At 40.2% G+C, this 24,115-nt stretch overlaps 1 protein-coding gene across 6 annotated transcripts in view; it reads left to right on the top strand.

Annotated features, from left to right (window-relative positions):
• Positions 1–24,115, top strand: part of LOC135092777 (protein bicaudal C homolog 1-B-like) — a 96,924-nt gene that overhangs the window by 58,320 nt on the left and 14,489 nt on the right. For 5 of the 6 annotated variants that reach the window (XM_063991453.1, XM_063991456.1, XM_063991458.1 and 2 more), the window contains 7 exons: positions 4,657–4,914; positions 7,173–7,334; positions 8,790–8,921; positions 9,910–10,037; positions 10,614–10,769; positions 16,308–16,518; positions 19,401–19,520. In XM_063991453.1, the coding sequence (XP_063847523.1) occupies positions 4,657–4,914; positions 7,173–7,334; positions 8,790–8,921; positions 9,910–10,037; positions 10,614–10,769; positions 16,308–16,518; positions 19,401–19,520 (1,167 nt within the window). The remainder of the gene's footprint in view (positions 1–4,656; positions 4,915–7,172; positions 7,335–8,789; positions 8,922–9,909; positions 10,038–10,613; positions 10,770–16,307; positions 16,519–19,400; positions 19,521–24,115) is intronic. The other variant, XM_063991455.1, reaches the window with a different exon arrangement.

Genomic DNA, 24,115 nt, shown 5'->3' with positions numbered 1-24,115 from the left:
CTTCCAACACCTTTTGAGTATGTCCAATTGCTTTTTCTATTACAAATTTCTTATATCTCCCATGTGTTTCTTTAGCACATTTGTTCAAACCCATGTACGTAGCGATCTTCTCTACACCTCTGTACCACCAGCCAAGTAACATCAAAGCATATACCACCATTACTGTTAGTCTATGTATTCCAGTCTTTTCTGTGTTGCTGTCACCCTTTGTGTCCATAGCAACAGTTGCACAGTTCGTACAATGCATTTTTTACATCTGTATCAAGCTGATGCTTAGTAAAAACACATACAATAGTGTCCGTAAAACACACACTACACACAATATTCCCAGCCAGTTCCTGCAGTCGGTTTTTCTTGACGTATATATATACATTGTGTCTGTAGGATCCTTACTTTCAATGTGTGCAAACTTCTTCCTTTTCTCTGCGCTTGTCTTCTTGGGCGAGGGACCACGTGGTGAGCAGCTGGGCGAGGGGGTGGCATGCGGTGACGCGGCCTGCGAACTCGACCCCGTTACAACCACATCTTCTTCTATAGAGGGTGGTGTTGTCTCTCTTCTTCTTTTCTTTTCTTCTCGAGCCTTCTCTAGCCCTTGCCTTCGCTGCTCCACGAATCTCTTCCTCTTTGGCATTTTGCAAAAGCAACAAAATGCTGATGAAAGACGGATGACGCAATGACACGTGCTCTCTCAATGACAGCTGGGAGCAGCACTGAGGTTGGAAAGGGAAGACTCTTTGTCCTACACCCGTATCTGGTGTCCCAGAGGAACCACTGATGTGTTACCATATGAATGAGCAAGTAATTTTCATATGTTTGATTTTTCATGGATTTCTCTCAAATTTTTTCCAAAAAATACCACTTCCTGCTGTCTGAGAGAGTAAATTCACCTTTTAAGGGGGAATGGGCGTGTAAGCACTTATAATTGAGATACTCAAATGAAATTAACAGTGTTGCCATATGACTGAGCTAGTGGTTGGTATATTTTTCATTTTTCATGATTTTTCGAGATTTTCCATGTTATTTCGTTGCCCCACGCCTTCATTGCTTAAAAGATAAATATGACAAATTAACTTTAAAAAATGAGACATTACGAGCTTGATTCAATCCCGTAAAATTACATTTGGGTAGGATCCCACTGGCATGACCAAGAATACTGCCGCTGTGTTCCAGAGTGTAGTGAGAGGTGAATAAAAGAGCCAGAGTGACGGGCCAAGAACCTCCTCCTCTGAATCTCTTCCTGTGAACAGACAGTCAAGCTACATGTAGTGAGGTGACTGAAGGGGCCAGAGTGAGGAGCCAAGAACCTCCTCCTCTGCATCTCTTCCTATGAACAAAGCCAAACTGCATGTAGTGAGGTGACTGAAGGGGCCAGAGTGAGGAGCCAAGAACCTCCTCCTCTGCATCTCTTCGTATTAACAGACAAAACCAATCACTGAATGCCCATTTGTCACTTTTGTGTTATCTCATGCCTGTTTTTTTGTCATTTTATTTTATTTTATTTATTTATTATTTTTTTTTCTTATTTATTTTTTTTTCGTTTTAATTGCTAGAAGCATGAATATTTTGACTTTCCAGATTGATTTTCCTTTAGTTTAATAGTTTAAGTAGGTATGTATCACATAATTTTCCTTTTGTAAGTTGCTTTTACAGAAGGCATTTTTCTTAACTTAAATCTTAGTTCTTAATTAGTTCATGTTGCCATTAGATACTTTTGTTTCCTACTCTGTTATTCAGATTATTATATTCTTAGTTTTTAGATTATTTCTGTTAGATACTTTGTCATCTCCATGATGTGCTCCTCTGTATTAGTAGTTACAGTAAGACCTCACCAAGTCAGACACTTTTAAGAGGAGAGGAAGGAGCAATCCAGATACTTTTAAGGGGGGAGAGGAAGGAGCTGTACAGAGTGAGAAAGACACAGCACAAAAACCTCAACAAATCTGTCTGCAAATGTTGAAGGGGTAACAGTGCAGCTTGGAGACTCCCAATGATTCAGGGAGGCTTGTTCACCACCCGGGGTCAAGGCATGTAACCCTTTCATTGCTATTTGTTACATCTTTTCTTGATCACTAACCAATCTGAGACATCTTTTATGGTCATACAACAGCCTCCAGTTGTTGTATTTTCCAGATATTCTAAACTCTATTCTTTTTTTAATCCCCTTCTTTCATGTAGATGCTTATAAAGTTTCTATACATTGCTTCTAGTGCTGCAAGTTGTTCCATATCCCAGTGAAAGGTTAAATGCTGTGCTGGGTTTGGATAAGTTGGATTCTCAGTCAAGTTGGATTAGCCTTTCCTCCACTTAGTGTGACTTGGTGAAGTTTTAATGTACGTTCTGTAGTTACCTGCTCCATTGTGTGTTGTCATAGTAGTTACGTTGTTCTTTTCCTTCTAGCAGACCTTGGGCTTGGACAGTGGGTGGGAGGTGGTAGTGAGGGCTCCTCTCCCCTCCCCTCTCCCACCAGCACCCCCCACACCCACACCCCTCCACCATCTGTCTTCCACCTCACTGTGGGGGGGCCTACCCACCTCCACCACGCCACCACCACTCTTGCCTCTTGTATCAAGATCTTTGCAACTTGACCCCATCTGTCACACCTGTGAGTGGAAGGCCAGTCCTTACTCTTCCCACTTCCTTCTGCTCCAATTCAGTTATTTCTCAGAGTTGGATGTGTGCAGCTTTCCTCATCCCCCTTGACAAAAACCTGAACAGTGTGTTGCAGTTGACAACTGGGCCAACACGTGCCCCTCTATCCTTCAGGAACCTCTGTCTTTCCTTCACTTGGTATCTGAAATGCTTGTCTCAGATTTAAGTTGTGATAAATTTGATAATAATTTAGTTAACCATTCTTTGGACAAAACAAGACTGGTGCAATAAGTTACTAGGCCAACATGTGTACTTGTGTCCATTTGTTGTCTGTTGGGCCTGTTGGGCCTTTGCATCTCTCCGAGTTGCCTCAGATTGAGGTACTGATGAATCTGATGAAGGTTTAGGTTAACTAGTCTTCAGCCAAGAGGTGGTCCCTTGTATCTCTTATTGGTTGCCTCAGATTGAAGTACTGATGAATGATGAAAGTTTAGGTTAACTATTCTTCAGGCAAAACATGAGGTGGTGCAGTAAGCCTTAGTGAATTTGATGAAAGTTTAGATGAACAATTCTTTAGACAAAACATGAGGTCGTGCAGTAAGCCACGATGAATTTGATAAAAATGCAAGTTAACATTCTTTGCACAAAACTGGAGTGTGGTACAGTAAGCCATTAGGTGTACATACAAATCTTTTTTTATGTAAGAGAGCCACTGGCCAAGGGGTGGGGGAAAAAAAAAAAAGTTAATTTCCAAAATGATATCAGATAGAATGATCAAACAACAGAGGATGTCTTGAAAGCTCCCTCTTGAAATTGTTATCTACTAATATACCTGTCACTTGGTTTGATCTTGTAAAGTTCCTTACTGATTCTGCACAACAGCCTGATTACTTAGTTTATTTCAGTGATCTGTTCATTTGAGAATTATTTCTGTTTTGTCTTCCAGTAATGTGCTTCTTTGAGGATTACTTATTTCTGCCTCCCTTTGAAATGTAGTACCTTAATTCCTTACTGAGTCTGTTCCAGTAATGTGCTTTAAGAATGATTTATTTCTACCATCTTTTAAAATGCACATTAATTCCTAACTGATTCAGCACTGGCAGCCTGATTACGAAGTCTGTTCTAGTAATGTGCTTCTGTGAGTGATGTATTTCTGCCGTCCGTTGAAATGTACCTTGGTTCCTTACTGAGTCTGTTCCAGTAATGTGCTGCCTTGAGTGATTTGTTTCTCTCAAGTTAACCTTAGCTTGAACCCATTGCCTCTTGTTCCGCGTCAGGATCTTGTCTGTGTATCTTGTTTGTTATTGTACCACTGACACGTCTTCTGTCACTAACAAATGCCAGTTTAGGAGCTTGTTTTGCTCTCTTTTTCCCCCAATTGGTTGTTGGAAATGGAGTTTGTCTTTCTGTGACTTTGATATGGACTGAGTTTTAGTTTATTAAATCAGTGGGTAAAAAAAAAAAAAATCAGTGAGGTCATAATATATATATATATATATATATATATATATATATATATATATATATATATATATATATATATATATATATATATATATATATATACATATATACATATATACATATATATACTCAAATTCTTCTTCCTTTGTTTACTTCTTTGATCTGAGTTGAATTATTGTGTTACTGTCAAGGTTCAAGCAAAGACTTTCTGCTCACAGTACTCAGCACTCCATCATTTCACCTCCTGTGTACATAATTCTTAATAACTATAGTTGTTTGTTTACTATCCTTGTTTTATCTTAATGGTGTATTTATTTTTTATTCGTAAATTATTACTGCATTGCATCTTTTTATATGTTTTTGGTTATCCTTATTTTTAACTCAAATTATTTTTAGTTTAACTTCATGTTTTTTGTTTATCCTTATTTCAACTAAATTGTATCTTTTTAATGTGTTCATTCATTCATTTTATTGTAGTCGTCACTGTAGTGTTAGCCTTGCCAGTCGGCACAGTAATGTAAGATGTGCCACAGTGGTAAGACACTTCACTCCCAGTGCTGCTAAAGTGACCTGTGGTCCCTCTACTTACTCCCTGTACTGCAGCGACCAACCTGTACTCTGGCTCTGTCTTCCGTAATGGCTACAACAACAACAACATTAACAACATCCTCAACAACAACAAGAACAACACAAAGAACATGCTTGGTGGAGGCAGCATGAGGAACAGTGGCTACCTCAGGAATGACAACTGCATCTTGCCCAAGGACCCAACCAGTGGCAGCGGTGGCGGCGGCGGCGGTGGTGGCATCAACCTGGACTCCCTCGTCAAGAGCATGAAGGGCATAGAAGTGACCAATGGGGGTGAGGTGGAGGGCTGCTTGTGTGTAGCATCACCTTTGTTGTTTCTTGTGTTCATTGTTACCATTGGTTGCTCATGAGGTGGAGGGTGGGTTGTGTTGTCACCTTAGTTTGCTTATGATGATAATGATGGTGTATGGACTTAGTTAGAAAGTGCCCTACATCTGTTGTGGTCTCCAGGGTTAGGGTCTTGTTATGAAGGGGCAGGGGTAAACAAGGTTAGGGTCTTGTTACGAAGGGGCAGGGGTAAACAAGGTTAGGGTCTTGTTATGAAGGGGCAGGGGTAAACAAGGTTAGGGTCTTGTTATGAAGGGGCAGGGGTAAACAAGGTTATATTGTCAGGAGTTGCTGTGGTTGTGGTCTTAGGATTGGAGTAGGGATGCATTATGAAACCATGGGGGTAAACCAGTGCTTGCTGTCAGGCTTTGCTGTGGAAGTATCTTGCATTTGCTGTGGTCTCAGGATTGGAGTAAGTGTAGGATATGGAAATCTCATTTTGAAGGGTCAGGGATGAACCAGGTTATGTTGTCAGGAGTTGCTGTGGTTGTGATCTCAGGATTGGAGTGGGTTTGGGGTAAGGAACAGTCTCATTATGAAGGGGCAGGGGTAAACCAGTGTGTGCTGTCAGGCCATGTTGTGGAAGTACCCTGCATTTGCTGTGGTCTCAGGATTGGAGTGGGTGTGGGTTGGAACAGTCTTATTATGAAGGGGCAGGGGGTAAACTAGTGCATGCTGTCAGGCCTTGTTTTGGATGTGTGTATGGCCAGCAGTGCTATGCCTAAGTTCTTGGGGTGTATTAGGGTGGTCCACAAGACTATTCCTTTCTACCAGGGACCAGCAATCCCATGTGGAGCAGCCCAGACAAAGCACCATACACTCACATATAATCATTCGCACTCTAATCTCTGTTGGCCCCTGCTACAAAGGGACAGTTGTGGACCACCCTGCTTCACCCTATGAGCTCAGGCACAGCACACATACATTCGTGGCAAAGCTATGTTGTGTTTGAGTTCCAGGGATGTAAAAAGAAAAAAAAAAAAAAAAAATGGTGCTATATGCTGTGTTCTTAAACACTTAGGGCTCTTGTGAGGACAGTTTTGAAAGGTTACAAAGCTGATGAATCCTGTCCTTATGGGTGTTTTCTCAAAATGATGTAGAATCCTTCCTAAGCTATCACCAGTCATGAAAAGCCACTTGAAAACCCACAGTAACTTGCACTAGAGACTGTTAAAAGTTGTCAGCATCAAGTGCTGAGAAGTTTAACCCTCACCACCTGGGGACGTACAGATATGACCTGGTGGCTACATGCTCCTATCCAGGATGTATATAAATGTCCTGTTTCAGTTTAGTTTACCATTGACATAGGAAACACACACACACACACACACACACACACACACACACACACACACACACACACACACACACACACACACACACACACACACACACACACACACACACACACACACACACACACACACACACACACACACACACACACACACACACACACACACACACACACACACACACACACACACACACACACACACACACACACACACACACACACACACACACACACACACACACACACACACACACACACACACACACACACACACACACACACACACACACACACACACACACACACACACACACACACACACACACACACACACACACACACACACACACACACACACACACACACACACACACACACACACACACACACACACACACACACACACACACACACACACACACACACACACACACACACACACACACACACACACACACACACACACACACACACACACACACACACACACACACACACACACACACACACACACACACACACACACACACACACACACACACACACACACACACACACACACACACACACACACACACACACACACACACACACACACACACACACACACACACACACACACACACACACATTTTTTTTTTTCAAAAGAAACAAATTTCTAATATTGATGTAAAATGTGAATTGCACAATACAGTAACATGTGGAATTGATTCAGCTATCTAATGGTGTATAATACAAACTGAGTAATTACTCTTGGTGAAAAAGGAAATTATATAAAAGACTGTGAATAAGGCATTTCAAAGTTTGTATGTGTGGCTGATACCCCAGGTACAGGACCTGGAACGGTTTGAAACTCCTGGGGCGAATGGGTTAAGAACACAAACCTAAGAGAAGCTGCCATCCACAGACCTGTCGTGTGGCAGCAGCAGCAACAGTGGCAGCACCCTGTCTTCCCCCGCACACTCCCCACGCGACGCCTCCCCTGACCAGGTGCTCGGCTCATCGTCCTCCACCACTGCCTCCCCTCACTTCCCAGACACTTCCCCTCAGCCACCCTCAGGCATTGATGGTGGGTAGCATGCTCACTCCTATGCTTATTGTTACTCTTTATTTATTTTTATTTATTTATTTATTTATTTATTTATTTATTTATTTATTTATTTATTTATTTATTTATTTATTTATTTATTTTTTTATTTTTTTTTTCATAATTGTTATTCTTATTTGGATTTCATTTTTTGTGTTATTCTCTTTATTTATTCTTTTTATTTACAATAGACAATAACAGTCTTTATAATGTACAACTACAATGGTGCACTGAAATTTTAATATTCAATTGGAATAAATTTGAATAAAACTGGCATATCAAACTTGCTATTAGTGCAAGCACTGAAATTTTATTAAAAATTTAATTGGAATAACTAACCAAAATGAGCAAGATGAACTTGCAATTTGTGTTGGCACTGAAATTTTAATAAAAATTTAATCAGAATAACGAAATAAACCTTGCAAAACTAACTCAGCTGTGCAAGCCACTGTTCACCTGTCTGCTGCCTCTCTCCCTTTTTTTCATTTTCTCTCTGTTCTTTCCTCATCTCAAACTTCCATCCCTGTCACCTCCCTTCCCCCTTATCTGTCAGATAAGGAACAAGGGAGTGAAACTCTCTCTCTCTCTCTCTCTCTCTCTCTCTCTCTCTCTCTCTCTCTCTCTCTCTCTCTCTCTCTCTCTCTCTCTCTCTCTCTCTCTCTCTCTCTCTCTCTCTCTCTCTCTCTCTCTCTCTCTCTCTCTCTCTCTCTCTCTCTCTCTCTCTCTCTCATTTTCACTTCATGGTTTCTCACTCTTTCTCCCTCATATACTTAATTCCATTTTCATTTTTGATCAGTCTCATTCTATTTAACAATCCTTAAGTTTGTTCTTACTCAGAGAGAGAGAGAGAGAGAGAGAGAGAGAGAGAGAGAGAGAGAGAGAGAGATATTTACTGTTTGTATATGCATGATGCTGACAGTAGGCAAATGTGACCCATACTTGTCAAAGCAATGCAAAATTCGCAGTGATAATGGGCGAAACTCAGAATGGTAAGAATTTAGGACTAGGCACAAAAGTTGGGTGTATAGATTTGTTGTGTTATCTCAGATTTAGTGCAAATGTGCTTTATTTTATTTTTTATTATGGATTTTTTAAAATTTTCTGGTTCCTTGGAACCAGTTAATTTTTCCCATAGGTTCTTCAGTCACCATAAAGCACATTTGCCATAATGAAGTCTACATTGGAATGAACCATGTTGTCTTGTACTTTACTGCATTTTGTTTTATTCTAGTGTGTTTTGGAGCTTTGAATCCTTGTTTTTTGTTTATTTATGTATGGTTTGTTTTATTTATTTATTTATGTATTTATTTTATTATTTTATTTGTTTTATTTTATTTATTTATTTATTTATTTATTTATTTATTTATTTATTTATTTATTTATTTATTTATTTATTTAATTATTTTTGCTACCCCACCCAAATGACAATCCGTGCAGCTCTTTCTGCCCTGCTGAAGGACTTGGACAGGAGGGCGCCGGGCTGCGAGAAGAAGCACATGGAGAGAGTGGCGGCTCAGAAGATGACAACACTCTCTGACTACAGCTCCAAGAAGGTGGAGGCTGCCAGAGGTGAGCTGGCACTGCTGGCTGGCTGGCTGGGGCTTGGGCTTGGGCTTGGGTGTTAGTGTGTGGTGCTTCAAGGCTGTACCATTCTCTTTACTCTTTTTTTTTTTTTTTTTTTTTTTTTTATTTACTATTTTTTATGCTCTTTATTAGTCTTCCATAAGCCAGCATACCCTTCTTCCTCACAAGCCAGCAGTTTCATATCTTGCATTCAAAACCTCCCCCTCACCCTTCTTCCTCTTTCATAAACCACCACCACCTAATCCCATCAAGTTTCATCTTTCATGGCATTTTGTTTCCACTTCACATGCCCTACTCCTCCCACAAAAACCCAACAATCGTATCCTCTCTCTCTCTCTCTCTCTCTCTCTCTCTCTCTCTCTCTCTCTCTCTCTCTCTCTCTCTCTCTCTCTCTCTCTCTCTCTCTCTCTCTCTCTCTCTCTCTCTCTCTCTCTCTCTCTCTCTCTCTCTCTCTCTCTCTCTGAGGGAAAAAAGGCCCACTTAATTGACAGTTACCAAAAGACTGTCAAATAGAAAAGTCGGGTAAGTGTCTTGAAACCTCTCTCTTGAAGGAGTCCGAGTCATAAGGAGGCAATCCAGAAGCAGGCAGGGAGTCCGAATTTACTAGAGAAAGGGATGAATGATTGAGAATACTGGTTAACTCTTGCATTAGAGAGGTGGACAGAATAGGGGTGAGGGAAAGAAGAAAGTCTTGTGCACGCAAGGCCATGGGAGGGAGGTGTGCAGTGAGGAAGATCAGAAGAGCAGTTAGTGTGAAAATAGCGGTACAAGATAGCAAGAGATTCAACACAGCGGCAGTGAGAGAGAGGCTGAAGGAAGTCAGTTAGGGGAGAAGAGTAGATGAAAAGCTTTTGATTCCACCCTGTTTAGAAGAGCAGTATGATTCTTGGTCATAAGCCAGCATACCTCTACCCTTATAAACCACCCCCATACCCCCAAATTTCACCATCATTCTCTTGTCTTGACCCGCCAGCCATGAAGCAGGATGTTGGCTCCACCCCCCGCACACCAACCTCCAGCTGGTCCGGCTACGGCTTCAGCAAGAGTATGCCGGGCTTCATGATCCGCCAGAAACTGCAGGAGGTGAAGGAAGCCAGGCAGGTGGGTGTTGTGTTGTCAGGTGGATTGGTAAGTGGATAGTTGGTTGAGGAAGACTGAAGTGTGGATGGTGTTTATTTATTTATTTATTTATTATTATTATAATTATTATTATTATTATTATTATTATTATTATTATTATTATTATTATTATTATTATTATTATTTATTTATTTATTTATTTTTATATTTACTGACTTTATTTCCTCTTTTATTTTTAGTTTATTTTTATTGTGTGTTGTGTTTCTCCATAATAGAGTATCCATTCATTTATTTATTTATTTTTGTCTTGCCAGTGGAGGAAGTTAAGTATGTGTTAGTATGTGTTACTGTTTTTCCCAGAGTGGAGTTGGTGGAGGTGGACTGGAAAGTGTTGATTGTATTTTATCTTTTATTTATTTTGGTAGAGTAAGTAGTGGAGTGTGTTGCTTCCTGAGAATGGAATAGTGATGTTTACTTACTTCATCTTATTTTATTCATTCGTGCTTCCCCAGAATGGAATGGGAGAGAGTATTGATTTATTTCACCTTTATTTATCCTTACTTATTTATATTACTTTGTTTTGTGTATTCTCTGCAGAATGGTGTGGGTGGTGGTGGTGGGCTGGAGGAGTGGGGGGAGGCGTGGCCGCAGCAGCAGGATGGCAGTGGGAGCAATGGCATGACCAGCTTCTCATCCTCCTCCACAGCCTCCCCAACAGTCACCAGCCTCAAGTACCACAATGGCATATCACAGGTGAGTCTCCTGCTAACATTGTAGATAATTAGAACTTTTCCTGTGCTGAGTCATTAGAGGATTGGGCAAGTTTATGGATGGAAATGATTGGTAGAAATAGGTTGGTGTGCTTCTTACAGGGACTGCCACATCTAGACCTGGTGGATTGTTAGTGTTGAGTTATTAGAAGATTAGGGGGAGGGACTGGAGAGGACTGGGAACACCTAAACTTCATAGAAGCTGTTTTATCTAGAGATGAGGTGTGAAGTTTCCAGTTCATATATTAAGTAAAGGACAGACTGAGAATGTTCAGTGTAGAGGAAGGGGACAGTTGAGTTGAGTTTGACTAGGCAAGATGCAAGCATGGAGGCATAGTTTCGAAGAACATTAGGAGGGACCCCATCAGGTCCATAAGCCATCTGAGGGTCTAGGCCAGCGAGGGCATGGAAAACATCATTGTAAAAGGATTTGAATGGGTTGCATGAAGTAATCAGAGTGGAGCTTGTAAACCCATTGATGAGTTGCATTCATTTGTGTTGTACTCCTCAATTTATTGGGATGCGGTCAAACCTGTAAGTTATCATAAGTACATCACTTAATAGGAAATAATTGGGAATCCTACAATAATGCAATGTAGCTGTACATTTCATAGCGATATTTGTAAACACTACATTATACAACATCATCGTCCCGAAACATCTAAGTATATTAATGACACAGATAGATATGATTAATACATAAGTAAATAATGCATACGCAATTGCGGGAACAGTCGAAGGTCCTTGTAGAACGTAATGAATGCCACACAATCACCTTAATCCCAGAGCAGGCTCCATGTTCACGTAACATGGCAGAGGGGCCCTATGGAGTTTATGAACTAGTGCCTCTGTGGCAGAGATGACAGTGGCACAGCTGGAGAGTGGTGAATGACAAAGGTCTTGCCTCTATGGCTACCACCAAGACTGCCCCTATGGCAGAGCCCCCTTATTTCTTCCCATTTCATCCCTTCAGCCCATCACACCATGTTTCTTCCCAAGTTTACCCCCCTTGACCCCCATTAAATTATGTCAACCCTTAACCTGCCTCGCTTTGATCTGGCTGAGGGAAAAAAAATGATGGTCTTGATAAAGGCCGTGGTGTCCTGTAAACAAACACCCCTCTGTAGCTCGCCTTCTCGTCTCATCCACTTACCAAGTAATGTTATAAGTGTAATATTAACCTCGTAACGTAACTTATGTTAAAGTACAGTAGTGTAACCCCTGTCTGGAACCCTGTCATGATAAGAACATAAGAAATCAGTTACAAAATAAGGTACAGGAACTACAAGCTGGCCGATACTGAGCCAGTGGCTACAGAGCGGAAGGAGGAACAAACCCTGAGTTTTTAGCAAAGGTTTGAGCAAAGAGATAGATGTGATAGCAGTTTTGCCATCTGGTTGAAGTAAAGGAGGGAAAGAAGAAGCAAAGTAATTGGAGATGTTTTTGTCTAGGTGCCAGAAGTCATGACAGGAGTTAGACCTTGAAAGATTTTGACACTTAATTGAAGGAGTTTTTGGCTAGGTGGAAAACAGACCTGGCATGATTCTGAGCAGAAATATAGAGTGCATGAGATTCTGGTGATGGAAGGCTCAAGTACCTTTTGTGGGCCACCTCTCGATCATGTATAGGATGAGAACAGGGTGTGTTAAATAAATCAAGGTTTGGAAGGTTCAGGTTGAGAAAAGAGTATGGAATGTACGCCTCCATGCTAGACATCATCACCTCTGTTGTACTTTTGGCACACAGAGATGGGTCTCTTACACAGAAGCAGCAGTCATTCCAAGGAAAATCCGCAAAATACCTCCTCAGGTCCCTCCAACCTGCAGAGGCAAAATGCCAGAGGCACCTCTGCTTAGGGGGATCCTGAGGAGGGATTGGAGCGATAGGACAAGATACAGATATGAGATTGTGACTGGAGGAGTCCAATGGAGAAAACAGGGTAACAGCATAAGCAGAAGGATTAGAGGTTCGGAAAAGGTCAAGAATATTAGGTGTGTCTCCAAGATAGTCAGGAATATGAATAGGATGTTACACCAGTTGCTCTAGGTCAAGGAGGATAGCAAAGTTGAAAGCTTGTTCATCAGGATGGTCAGTGAAGGGAGAGGAAAGCCAAAGGTGGTGGTGAACATTGAAGTCTCCAAGAATGGACATCTCTGCAAAAGGGAAGAGAGTCAGAATGTGCTCCACTTTGGAAGTTAAGTAGTCAAAAAATTTCTTATAGTCAGAGGAGTTAGGTGAAAGGTATACAGCACATTTTAATTTGAGAGTGACTCTGTAGTCATAGCCAGGTGGTGGAAAACTCAGAAGATTCAAGAGTGTGGGCACGAGAGCAGGTTAAGTCGTTGCACACATAGATGCAACGTCAAGCTTTGGATTGAAAATGAGGATAGAGAAAGTAAGAGGGAAGAGGAAAGGGGCTACTGTCAGTTGTGTCAGACACCTGTGTTTCAGTGAGGAAAAGATGATGAGGTTTAGTAGAGGAGAAGTGGTGTTCTATAGACTGAAAATTAGATCTAAGACTGCCAGTGTAGAAATTAATGAAGAAAAAGTTGAGGGGGGGTGTCAAGACATTTAGGGTTGACACCATATGAGCAATCCCACCTGGGAATATTTGTGGTCCCCTCCCACTTAAATATATGTGTGTACTTAATTTTTGTTCTCAACACACTAGTATGTCACAGAGAGGTCACATACAAACTGTGGCATCTTTATTTGCCATCTCAGTGCACTAGTGCTTACTAACTTGAACTTGGTATATTTGGTTTGAATTTATTTTTAGGCAGATTGTTTGAATTTATTTTTAGGCTAATCCTTTTAAAGTTTATACACCAGCATATCACAGTTGGCTCACTTAGACATGTTGGAAATGTTTAAAACTAGTTCCCAACCCGAGGTACATTGAGTCTCAGAATAACCACTACTGTGCAATAAATGGTGTTATAATCTGCAGTCAGATTACACAATGTTTTTCCTTTCTCATTTTAGCAAGCAAAACTTTTATTAAAATTATATCAAGTAGGGTGAATAATACTTGTTTTTCTCTATTATGGAACTTCCCATGGCAGCAGTCTGAACTGTGCCTGAGAGGATCAGGTATAGTATCAACTCAAGACTGGTGGGCGGCACTGGCCTGAGTCACTCAGTCCTGCTGACACTCACAGCTAAAGTGTGATGACGTCACTTGTCACCACTGCTCTTGCTGTAGCTCTGTTGAAAAAAAAATTATAATAATAAATAAATAAATAAATATAAATAAATTAATAAATAAATACTACATGTACTAGAAATAAGTAAAAAGGTTAATAAAAAGAAAAAAATTTGTCATATTACTTTGAGGCTTAGGGCCAAGTTGCTATGAAGTTGGTACATGTATTCATACTTCAGTGCACATTATCATGTGTGTACTTGTATGTTACTTGGACTCCACTTACTTGATCATTTTACAAGTACTTTTGAGCATAGTACAATTTGAAAATGTGAAAGTGAATAGTGGTGTTTGTTGAGCAGTATGGGTGGAGGTGACATAAGAGCAAGGAATTAACAAAAATGTGTCCTTTGTGGAGGCCAGCAGGTGTGTTATGTTGGTGACATTGAGATCGTGAGAGGTTTAGTACTACTCATGTTATTAATATGCTAATAGGTGTAAATGCAAGGGTTGAGACACATTGTGCTAAGGAGCACTAGAGTCACTTGGTGATAGTCCAGATGATGAGGAAACCACACACACTGTGAAGAACAGCTCCAGTATAGTAAAAGATCCAAGGTACAGAGAGCATGGCTGACTGCCTGGGGGCTGGCTGTGGACTGCTTAAGGTGAGCAGAAGATGCCAACAAAGGTCCACAAACAAAATAATAAAGAGAAGCATAATAAATGAATAATATATGACAAACAGTAATAATGATAATAATCATAAAAAAAAAAATGAACTTGCATACATACTATCACAACATTTGTCATGATACTGCCTGGACAGGCAGGCTGTGCCATTGACAGTGACAATGACAATTTCATCTTTTTTTTTTTTTATCCTTTATTTATTTAGGGGTGCATGGGAACCTATAAAAATGTTCAAGGAGTACAGACGAACATAAAGTTAGGGAGCCCTTGGTTTAAAACCTTCATTCATCACCGAAATGTACAGATGCAATACTCTCTAAGCTATCCAGGGCAATGCACTCTGAGGTTTTGAGATGTAACCAACTTAGAGTAAATAGCATATTAAAGTGAATGGCTGATGTTTCTGGGATAGCCATGTCAGTTAAATAGAAGTAATTATGTGGGGAATGAATTGCTTTGTTGTGGTTGAGACAGGCAGACAAAATAAGTATCAGTATTTTGGTTGTTGTGTATAGAGGTGAGAAAGACGATCATGTACAGTGATGTGGTGGAGGCAGCCTGGGTCAGTGATGCCTGGTGTTGGCAAGTGGTGACTCATGCTGCAGGATAGCACAGCAGGCAGGAATTATCATCATCCTATCATCATCATCATTAAGCTAGCAAAGCCTCCCTCCAGGGGGCAGAGACAGACAACATGACTTGCACAAAATACTAGAGTTGCTGGAGAGAAGCAAAGGCACCAAACTTAAGGAAACTGGGTACAAGGAAAGAAAAAATATAAATAAAAGATCTAAATGTGATAAAGTAAAGGCATCTGTGCAGCATTTTTGTACTAGTTAGATGTTTATTGGTATGTTTCGTGAATCATTTATCTGTTAATTATTCTAGCCCATGTAGTGGATAGATATTATAGAAGATACTTTTCGTTACTAGTGATTGTGTTGTAGTCTGTGGCCACACTAGTCAGGACTGTGTGTGCATAAAGAGGGTTATTAAGGTGCTGGTATCATTAGTCACACTTGACCTCTCTCTCTCTCTCTCTCTCTCTCTCTCTCTCTCTCTCTCTCTCTCTCTCTCTCTCTCTCTCTCTCTCTCTCTCTCTCTCTCTCTCTCTCTCTCTCTCTCTCTCTCTCTCTCTCTCTCTCTCTCTCTCTCTCTCTCTCAGCAGCGGTCCCAGCCTTGAAACCTCCCTCTTGAAAGAGTTTAAGTCATAGAAAGGAGGAAATACAGAAGCAGACAGGGAGTCCAGAGAGAAAGCAGCTATGTTTGTGCAGTCTGTTTTTAGTCAGGAGTGTAAATTGACTCACAAGGGAGGAGTATTAGTGTGGTGTGGTGGTGTCAAGGCATGTATTCAGAGATGCTTTGGTCTTTCACCTTGACTATTTTCAAAGGCCATAGAGATGATTGGCTGGATTCTCAAAAGTGTTTAACCTGTTAATGATGTAATGTTGATCTGCCACTAGAAATGTTAAAACATCTTTAGAAACCCTTGTTACTTCAACTAGAGCCTTCAGAAAATATTGGAAGTGTGGCCAGAAGTGTTTCAGAATGTGTTCCAAAGACTTATACCACTATTCACATGTGCCTCCCTTCACACAGTGTGCCTGGTTTGACTCATTAGGGAGGAGGATCTAAGGGTGTCAAGACTTACACCACTATTCACACATGCCTCCCTCCACACAGTTTGCCCTGAGTGACAAGTGCCTGCCCTCCCTCACCCCTCGTCCGCCCATCAATCTGTCCGCCAGCAACTTCATGGACTGTGTGTTGCCACGTTCCCGGGACAGAGACACTCTGCACACCACCACCTCCTCAGCCTCCTCCCTCCATTCCTCCTCCCAGGGCTTGGACATCACCACCATCCTGACCGACCTGCAGCTGCCTCAGTACATTGGTGAGCTGGCCGTGAATTGCTCTTGATTGTGTGAACATGGTGATTTTGTTTGTGTAGTTGTGTGATACATTGGTTCTCCAGTTACAATGGAGTTCTGTTCCTATGCCACTCTATTAACTGATTTTTGGTGTGGAGTGACAGGCTAAGAGGAGAGCTGATGGAAGCCTTTAAGGGACCGTAGGAGGTGTACAAGAGTGAAGGTTTTTAATACTTTTCCATTCTCATTGGTAATTTCGTGGATGATTACCCATTACATAATAGTTTAATTCCAGAAGCCGTCTTATTTTTTCCAGGTATGTATTAAGTGTAGTGGATTTTTTAAATTACTAAATTGATATCATTTTAAAAATACACTTCTGTATGGAAATTTAATTTTTAAGGCTCTACTAGGCAGTAAATGAAAGTTTAAAGTCTGGGGAACAAAAGTATTAGGGCGATTTGCAATGAAATGCTCCTGTGATTTTATATGAATTTATTCATGCAAACAACAAAAATTTGGTAACTTAAAGTAATAATAACATAATAATAAATTCACAATTAATCCCCCTGTAAGCAAAATAAAAATTCGTTTTGCAAAATTGAAGAGTAACCTTTACTCTTTTAAACAAGACCAAAATGAACAAAAACAGTCCATAAATAAAGAAGTAGTACACAAAAATAGAACAAAAACTTGAATTTTACAGGATGGGTGATTTAAAGTTTCCGCACGCCATTTTTAAAACGCCCCTGCCTCGTAGTCCCCCCCTGTCTTTCTCTTTAACCCTGTTTTCTTTGGCCTTTAACTCCTTTTCATGTAATTTGTCCATTCTCACAAGGGCAGACTGCTGAATATGAGTGGAAGGCTCCCCAAGTGATGGAAGGACAAAACCATCCTCGTAGCCAACATTGTAGTCAATGACAGCTTGGGCAGCAGCGAAGTCCAAAATGTTCTTGTTTGCATTCTTGTATTTAGAACAGTATCGCCATACTCTTGAATGCAAATGCGTCGTGGCATTGTGGCATAGAGAATAATAAGACAGAACTCCGTGATAACTGCGACCACCTGGACTGACGTACTCACTCTCTGACTGTCTGTTGGGCACTGAGTCTGTACAAAGGCTCAGCACATGTGTGGTTGTCTGATGGTAGGAAAAGATGCCAGCAACCTCCAGACACATAGTTTATCAGCCAAAAACCAAAATTTTTGAATTAATTTTGGGTTTATGGCAATGTAAACAAGGAGTGGGGATTTAAAAGGATTGCCAGATATTGCCAATATTTTATCTATTATAATTTTTGTAGGAAAAACTAAACGAGTTCCAGTTATAACACTTGGTGAGAGTGAAGTCACCTACATAGTGACGCTAGCCATAGGTTTTCCTAAAATATGTTAATGTACCAGATTTTTTCGATTTTTCGCCTCCTACGGTCCCTTAAATGGTATAGGAGACATAACAGGGGTGATTAAGAGTGGACCTGATAGAAATCTAAGTGGCATAGTGGTTATAACAAAGGAGATGTAAGAAAAATTCTCAGGATCAGTAATCAGGATAGAACAAGAAATAACAGGTTCAAGAAAGAGATAGGAAGGAATTTGTTTTCAGAGTGGTAGATGAATGGAATGAACTCAGTAATCAAGTTGTTACTGGCTGAATCATTAGAGAGCTTTAAGAGAAGACTTGACAGATTTATGGATGGGGATGATAGGTGGAAGTAGGCAGGCACGTTTCATACAGGGACCGCCATGTTTACCTCTGATGGCTTCCTGCAGCTTTCCTTGTTTTCTTGTGTCTGAACTTATGTTCTTATGTCTGAACTGAACCAGCCTAAGTAAGTGCGTACAGTGTGTGACTCTCCCATGCTAATGCTGTAGTAAAGTCATAATCAAGGACAAAAACATTACTTTACCTGTAAAACACACAAGGACATAATGTAAATAAAAAACAAATGAATCGGTAAAAAAATCAGTAAGGCGAATTAACGGAGAAAGTGCCAACATTGTCACCACCACACGGCAGAAGCCAAGACTGTTGTAAACCAAACATTCCCTCTAGATAACATGCCAGTGCAGACAAACATCTATTTCCTTCCATTGTTCAGGAATGGAGACCAAGCGACTGTCAAGGATCTGGGAGGAGGCGGGTATTGTCAAGGATCCAGGAAAAAAAAATAAAATAAAAATAAGAAATTAAAAAGAAAAAGAAAAGAAAATAGCCACATAATTAGGCCATATATAGTAAGGAATTAAAAAGAAAAAGAAAAGAAAATAGCCACATAATTAGGCCATATATAGAAAACATGCTGACATATTGTTCAGACTTGAAGAGTTTATGTGCAAGGACTAATATTCTCAGTTTGGTAAAAAAAAAAAAAAAAAGTACAGAACATGCTGACATACTATTGTTCAGACTGGCAACAATTTCTTTGTGCAATGATTAAAATTCTCGGTTCATCAAAAAAACAAAATCAAAAATACAAAAATAAATAAAAATAAAAACTTACTATAAGGGCACCAACCACCCTGTCACTGATGTATTTTTCTTGTATTAATGGACTAATATTGGGAGGTGAGTATGACCTGTGAAAACTGCTGAATGGTGTCAGTCCTTGCTGTGTGCTGTGGATGAGCTCCTGAGGTGTAGTAAGTGGTCCATGAGACTGTCCTTTCCACCAGCAGCTGACCAGGCTAATTGTGTGTGTGTGTGTGTGTCTGTCATGTCACACACTGGCCATGTCATGTAACCTGTGCACCTCAGTGTTTCCAGCTACCCTTTGAAACCCTTCCTGCACCCACCTGCACCCAGGCATGTGCCCTGCATCCAGGCTGACTGTCACTGCCCTACACTGAACACCTCTGTCAGGTCCCCTCCTAACCTGCACCTCACCTTGGTCTCTCCCACCAGATGTGTTCCTGGGGCAGGAGGTGGACCTCAAGATGTTCCTTTCCTTGGAGGATTATGAGCTCAAGGAACTTGGCATCACCATATTTGGACACCGTAAACGTATTCTCATGGCCATTAAAGGTGGGTGGGTGGTGGTGGTTGTTAATGGTGTAAGATGTGCTGTTTGTATTTATTGATCTTTTTTTTTATTTATTTATTTATTTATTTATTTATTTATTTATTTATTTGTTTTTATTTTTTATATATTTATTTTATTTTTTCTTCTTTTCTTTTTTCTTTTCTTTTCTTTTCTCTTTTCTTGTTTTTATTTTTTATATTTATTTTTTTTCTTTTCTTTTTTCTTTTCTTTTCTCTTCTTTTCTTCTATTATGTTATATTTTTATGTTGGAGTGGTGCAGGCCCAGGGCAACAATATAGAGAGAGGTAGAGGGGGCAGGCAGGCCACAGAGGTGCCAGTCCTTAACTTAAGGGGACCGTCTGCTGGCCATGGTACTGAAAAATCTGAAAAATATTGAAAATCACCAAAACACCACCAGAGCATCCCTGAACATATGGCAACATAGTGGTGGAGTATTTTTGGGAAATACGCTAAAATACGCGGGGTATTTAAACTTTAAAGGGCCCCTGCCACGCCCACTGCAGCCTGTGGTTTCCCCTGCACTCTCACTGTACCATAAATGATGATAATAAGCCCAGAAAAAGCCATGAAAAGTGGTTTCTTTGGTAAGGAAAAGCGGGCGCTGGCAACTCGGTACTATGGCGTACACAGCAATACGCCCTTACCCTCTCTGGGCCTCTTAATATCAGTGTGACTGTGATGGGAAGAGGATGTATAGAGTATCTCGCCCGTCGTTTCTTCCAAGCCACAAAAAAGCATATTTTACCTGTTTTTTTTTTGCCTTACAATGCTTCATCATCAACACGCCAAAGAGAGGAAGGCTATACAAGCTGTGGCAAGAGAGTTTATTGAAGGTTAGAGTCGGAAAAAGAAGCAGAAGCGGAGGTGATGTGCACGGATGGGAGACACAACTGGATGTGATCTGCCTTTCTTGCCAGGCCAACGTCTGCCACTCCCCAGCCAAGAAATGTGAGGGCAGTAGAATGACGGAAAGTGATGTGCTAGAAGTCAAACACAGCCTTGACACCAGTGAGGGACGTGCAGGACTTGTAAAGAGAGCTGCAGTGATGGGCCTGCCTAACATCACTGCTGGGAAATACTCACGACACTGCCAGTTCATCTACGACAACATCGACCAGAGATATAAGGAAAGCATCAAATATGCACATGCAGCAGTAGTCAAGTACTACGTGACATCTAATATAAGTCTACCAGATGAAGACAATGAAGAATGTGGCGCATTCCGGCACCCTCGCCTTGGAGCGAGTAATACCTACAGTCATTGTAGGGGGGATCAGGTGCCATATGAGTCTTATAGAATATTCTAAACATGTCTAAAAAACATATGATGTACATGGTGGTGTATGAACACGAAATATCCAACCCAAATAAATGTACAGGGTCACAGAGGATGAAAATGACACCTCTGGGACTTTTGCCTTTTTCCCGGTGTTCACTTTTTTACCATTCAAATCGCATCTTCCAGATTTCTCAATGGATTTTCAATTTTTAGGTATCATTTTGAAGCTCAATGAAGCTGCTACATTTCCATCTCATGGAATTTGGAAAAATTATTTTCTGTGCCGCACTGTAATTTTATATATATATATATATATATATATATATATATATATATATATATATATATATATATATATATATATATATATATAAATAAAAAAAAATTCATAATGGCCATCAAAGTAAAAAAATCAAAATTCTACAAGGTCGAAACTTTTGTTATATCACATACTTCATATATGTATCGGCAAAATTGAAATCTGTCCTCCAGTGATAAAGTTTATAGGGAAAATATTCTTTTTAAAAAATAGATTTTTTTTTTGTTTTTCATGCAGTTATTTATGGTTCAATTCGCTTGTACCTACTACAATAACATCGTGTAATAGTCATCTATAAGTGAAAAAATAATGACTGATGTACCTCTATTTTCAATTTTTGAAAAAAAAAAAAAAAAAAATGAACAGTCCCCTTAAAGGAGAGTGCTAAAAGGATTATCCAGTATTGGGAGATGAGTGTCTTGAAACCTCCCTCTTGAAAGAATGCAAGTCTTTGGTAGGAGGAAGTACAGAAACAGGCAGGGAGTGCCAGAGTTTACTAGTCTGAACGTGTGTATTTCTTCTCCCCAGCTTAATTCTTACTCGTGATTGCTGTTTCTAATAACACGCTTCTTGTCTTGAGACATTCATGTAATCCTTTGTCCGTCATGTCCTCGTTGACACAGTTCTTCCACCTGGTTCTCAGTTTTCCTCTTCTTGGCATTCCTCTCACTTCCATTTTCATGACTTGTGCAACTCGCTTTCCATTTTCTCTGATCAGATGACCAGCCTTGCTTCCTCAACTTTCTTACACACTTCAGTGACTTGTACTAGTCCTCTTATACACTTGAGTCTTATCCTGACCTCTCTGGTCACTCTGCTCGTCCATCTCAGCATCTTCATTTCTGCCATGTGGAGCTTAAGTGCTGAGGCCCTTCATGAATCCTAACTGTTGTCTTAATTTCTCTCATTTCTCTCATTCTCTCGTAATAGGTGTTGAAAGTATTCTTTTCATGTCTTGATTGTGGCACTTTCTTCTCTGAGTAGTTTTCTGTTCTTATCCTTGGTTTGTCTGGTGTGTGTATGTGTGTATTTTTGCTAATCTGAAAATCTTTCCTTTGTTTCTGGGTCTTGATAAAGTTGCTTGTGGGTTTTATCTTCTGCTGTGGCCACAGTTGCCTTTGCTTCCTTGTTCCTTTCTTTATAGGCCATCTGATCCTCTTCCTGTTGAGTTTTCTCCAACTTCTTAACTTTCTTTTTTCTGTTTTGTTGCTCTTTGCTTTTCCTTGTTGAACCACCACATTTCCTTATCTTCCCACAGCTTTCCAAGATTTCCTTTCCATGTCTCAGTTTGATTCCTGAGCTTCTGTTCCACTGTTCATCTATGTCTTATATTTCGTTTGCTGCCAAAACCAAGTGAAATGAATATTTCGTTTGCTGCCAAAACCAAGTGAAATGAATATTTCGTTTGCTGCCAAAACCAAGTGAAATTAATCTTTTGAGTGTGTGTATTTTCTTTGTCTTATTTTAAAGGATTGAATCAAGCTTGAAATTTGTAGTCTTAGAACCTGTCTTATTTTAAAGGATTGAATCAAGCTTGAAATTTGTAGTCTTATAACCAACACACACACACACACACACACACACACACACACACACACACACACACACACACACACACACACACACACACACACACACACACACACACAGTAAGAATGGCATTCTCATATTTGGATAGATAAATTACAAAGTTGTTGTTGATTTCCATGATAAGACCAAGATTGGAATATGTGGCAGTGGCGTGGTCTCGTCATACAAAGAGGAATATTATAAAATTAGAAAGAGTACAAAGAGCAGTCACTAAGATGGTTCTGGAGTTGAGTAAATCAACCTATGAAGAGAGATTAAGAATGTTGGAAATTACTACCCTTGAAAAGAGAGAGAGAGAGAGAGAGAGAGAGAGAGAGAGAGAGAGAGAGAGAGAGAGAGAGAGAGAGAGAGAGAGAGAGAGAGAGAGAGAGAATAAATATTTATAGAATGATGAATGGTATGGAAAATGTGGACAAGGAAGGTTTTATAAATCTAAACACACAGTACAAGGGGACACAATAAGAAGTTGAAGAAAGTTAACTGTAGAAGAGACATTAAGAAGTATAGTTTTCCTCACAGAAGTGTGAACAAATGAAATGAATCGGTGATGACATAAATGCCCAAACTGTCAGTGCTTTTAGGACCAAACTAGATAGATATAGAGATGGGATACTATGAGACTACTCCCCTTCCGTAAACCACAACTAGGTAAACACACACACACACACACACACACACACACACACACACACACACACACACACACACACACACACACACACACACACACACACACACACACACACACACACACACTTTACTATCTTAGTGAACGGACGTACAACAGGAGCTCATGGACAACAGGGATACTACCTAGTTGTTGTGCTGGTTGAAAGTTTTATGACTCATTGCTGTCCCAAGTTAAATTTTGTAAGAAAATTGAAAGGAAAGGAAATAATTTGAAAGAGGTGGGAAACTGTAATTTTTGGCGTCTGTAACAAGAGCCGAAAGGTTTGTTTGTGTTGGACAGGTGATCATGGCAGCCAGTAGAACACCCACAGGAAGAGGAGTCTTGGATTTTAGTGGATTTGCAGAGGATGATGGCCAATTGCAGGAGAAACTGAATGCAAGGAAATTAACCATGAAATTAACCATGAAGGTTTAAGAGATATGTGAGAAGGTGAGACCTAGATATGTGAGACCTAGAAGTAAGAAATGGGAGGTTGGGACAAGAAAATAATACACTAAGAAAGGAATTAGAAAATGAAGAGAAAGTGCTGCAGAATACTGGATGTGAAAATGGGAATGATGGATAAAATGATGAAGGCTAGAGAAATACAAATGAATACTGGATGTGAAAATGGGAATGATGGATAAAATGATGAAGGCTAGAGAAATACAAATGAATGTGCTGGAGGAAAGGATGAAAAAGATTGAAGTCCAAGACA

The sequence above is a fragment of the Scylla paramamosain genome, chromosome 41 (genome assembly GCF_035594125.1).
Source record: "Scylla paramamosain isolate STU-SP2022 chromosome 41, ASM3559412v1, whole genome shotgun sequence".
NCBI lineage: Eukaryota > Metazoa > Arthropoda > Malacostraca > Decapoda > Portunidae > Scylla > Scylla paramamosain.
The sequence above is the reverse complement of the archived record's forward strand: the minus strand, read 5'-3'. Positions and strand labels throughout refer to the sequence as shown.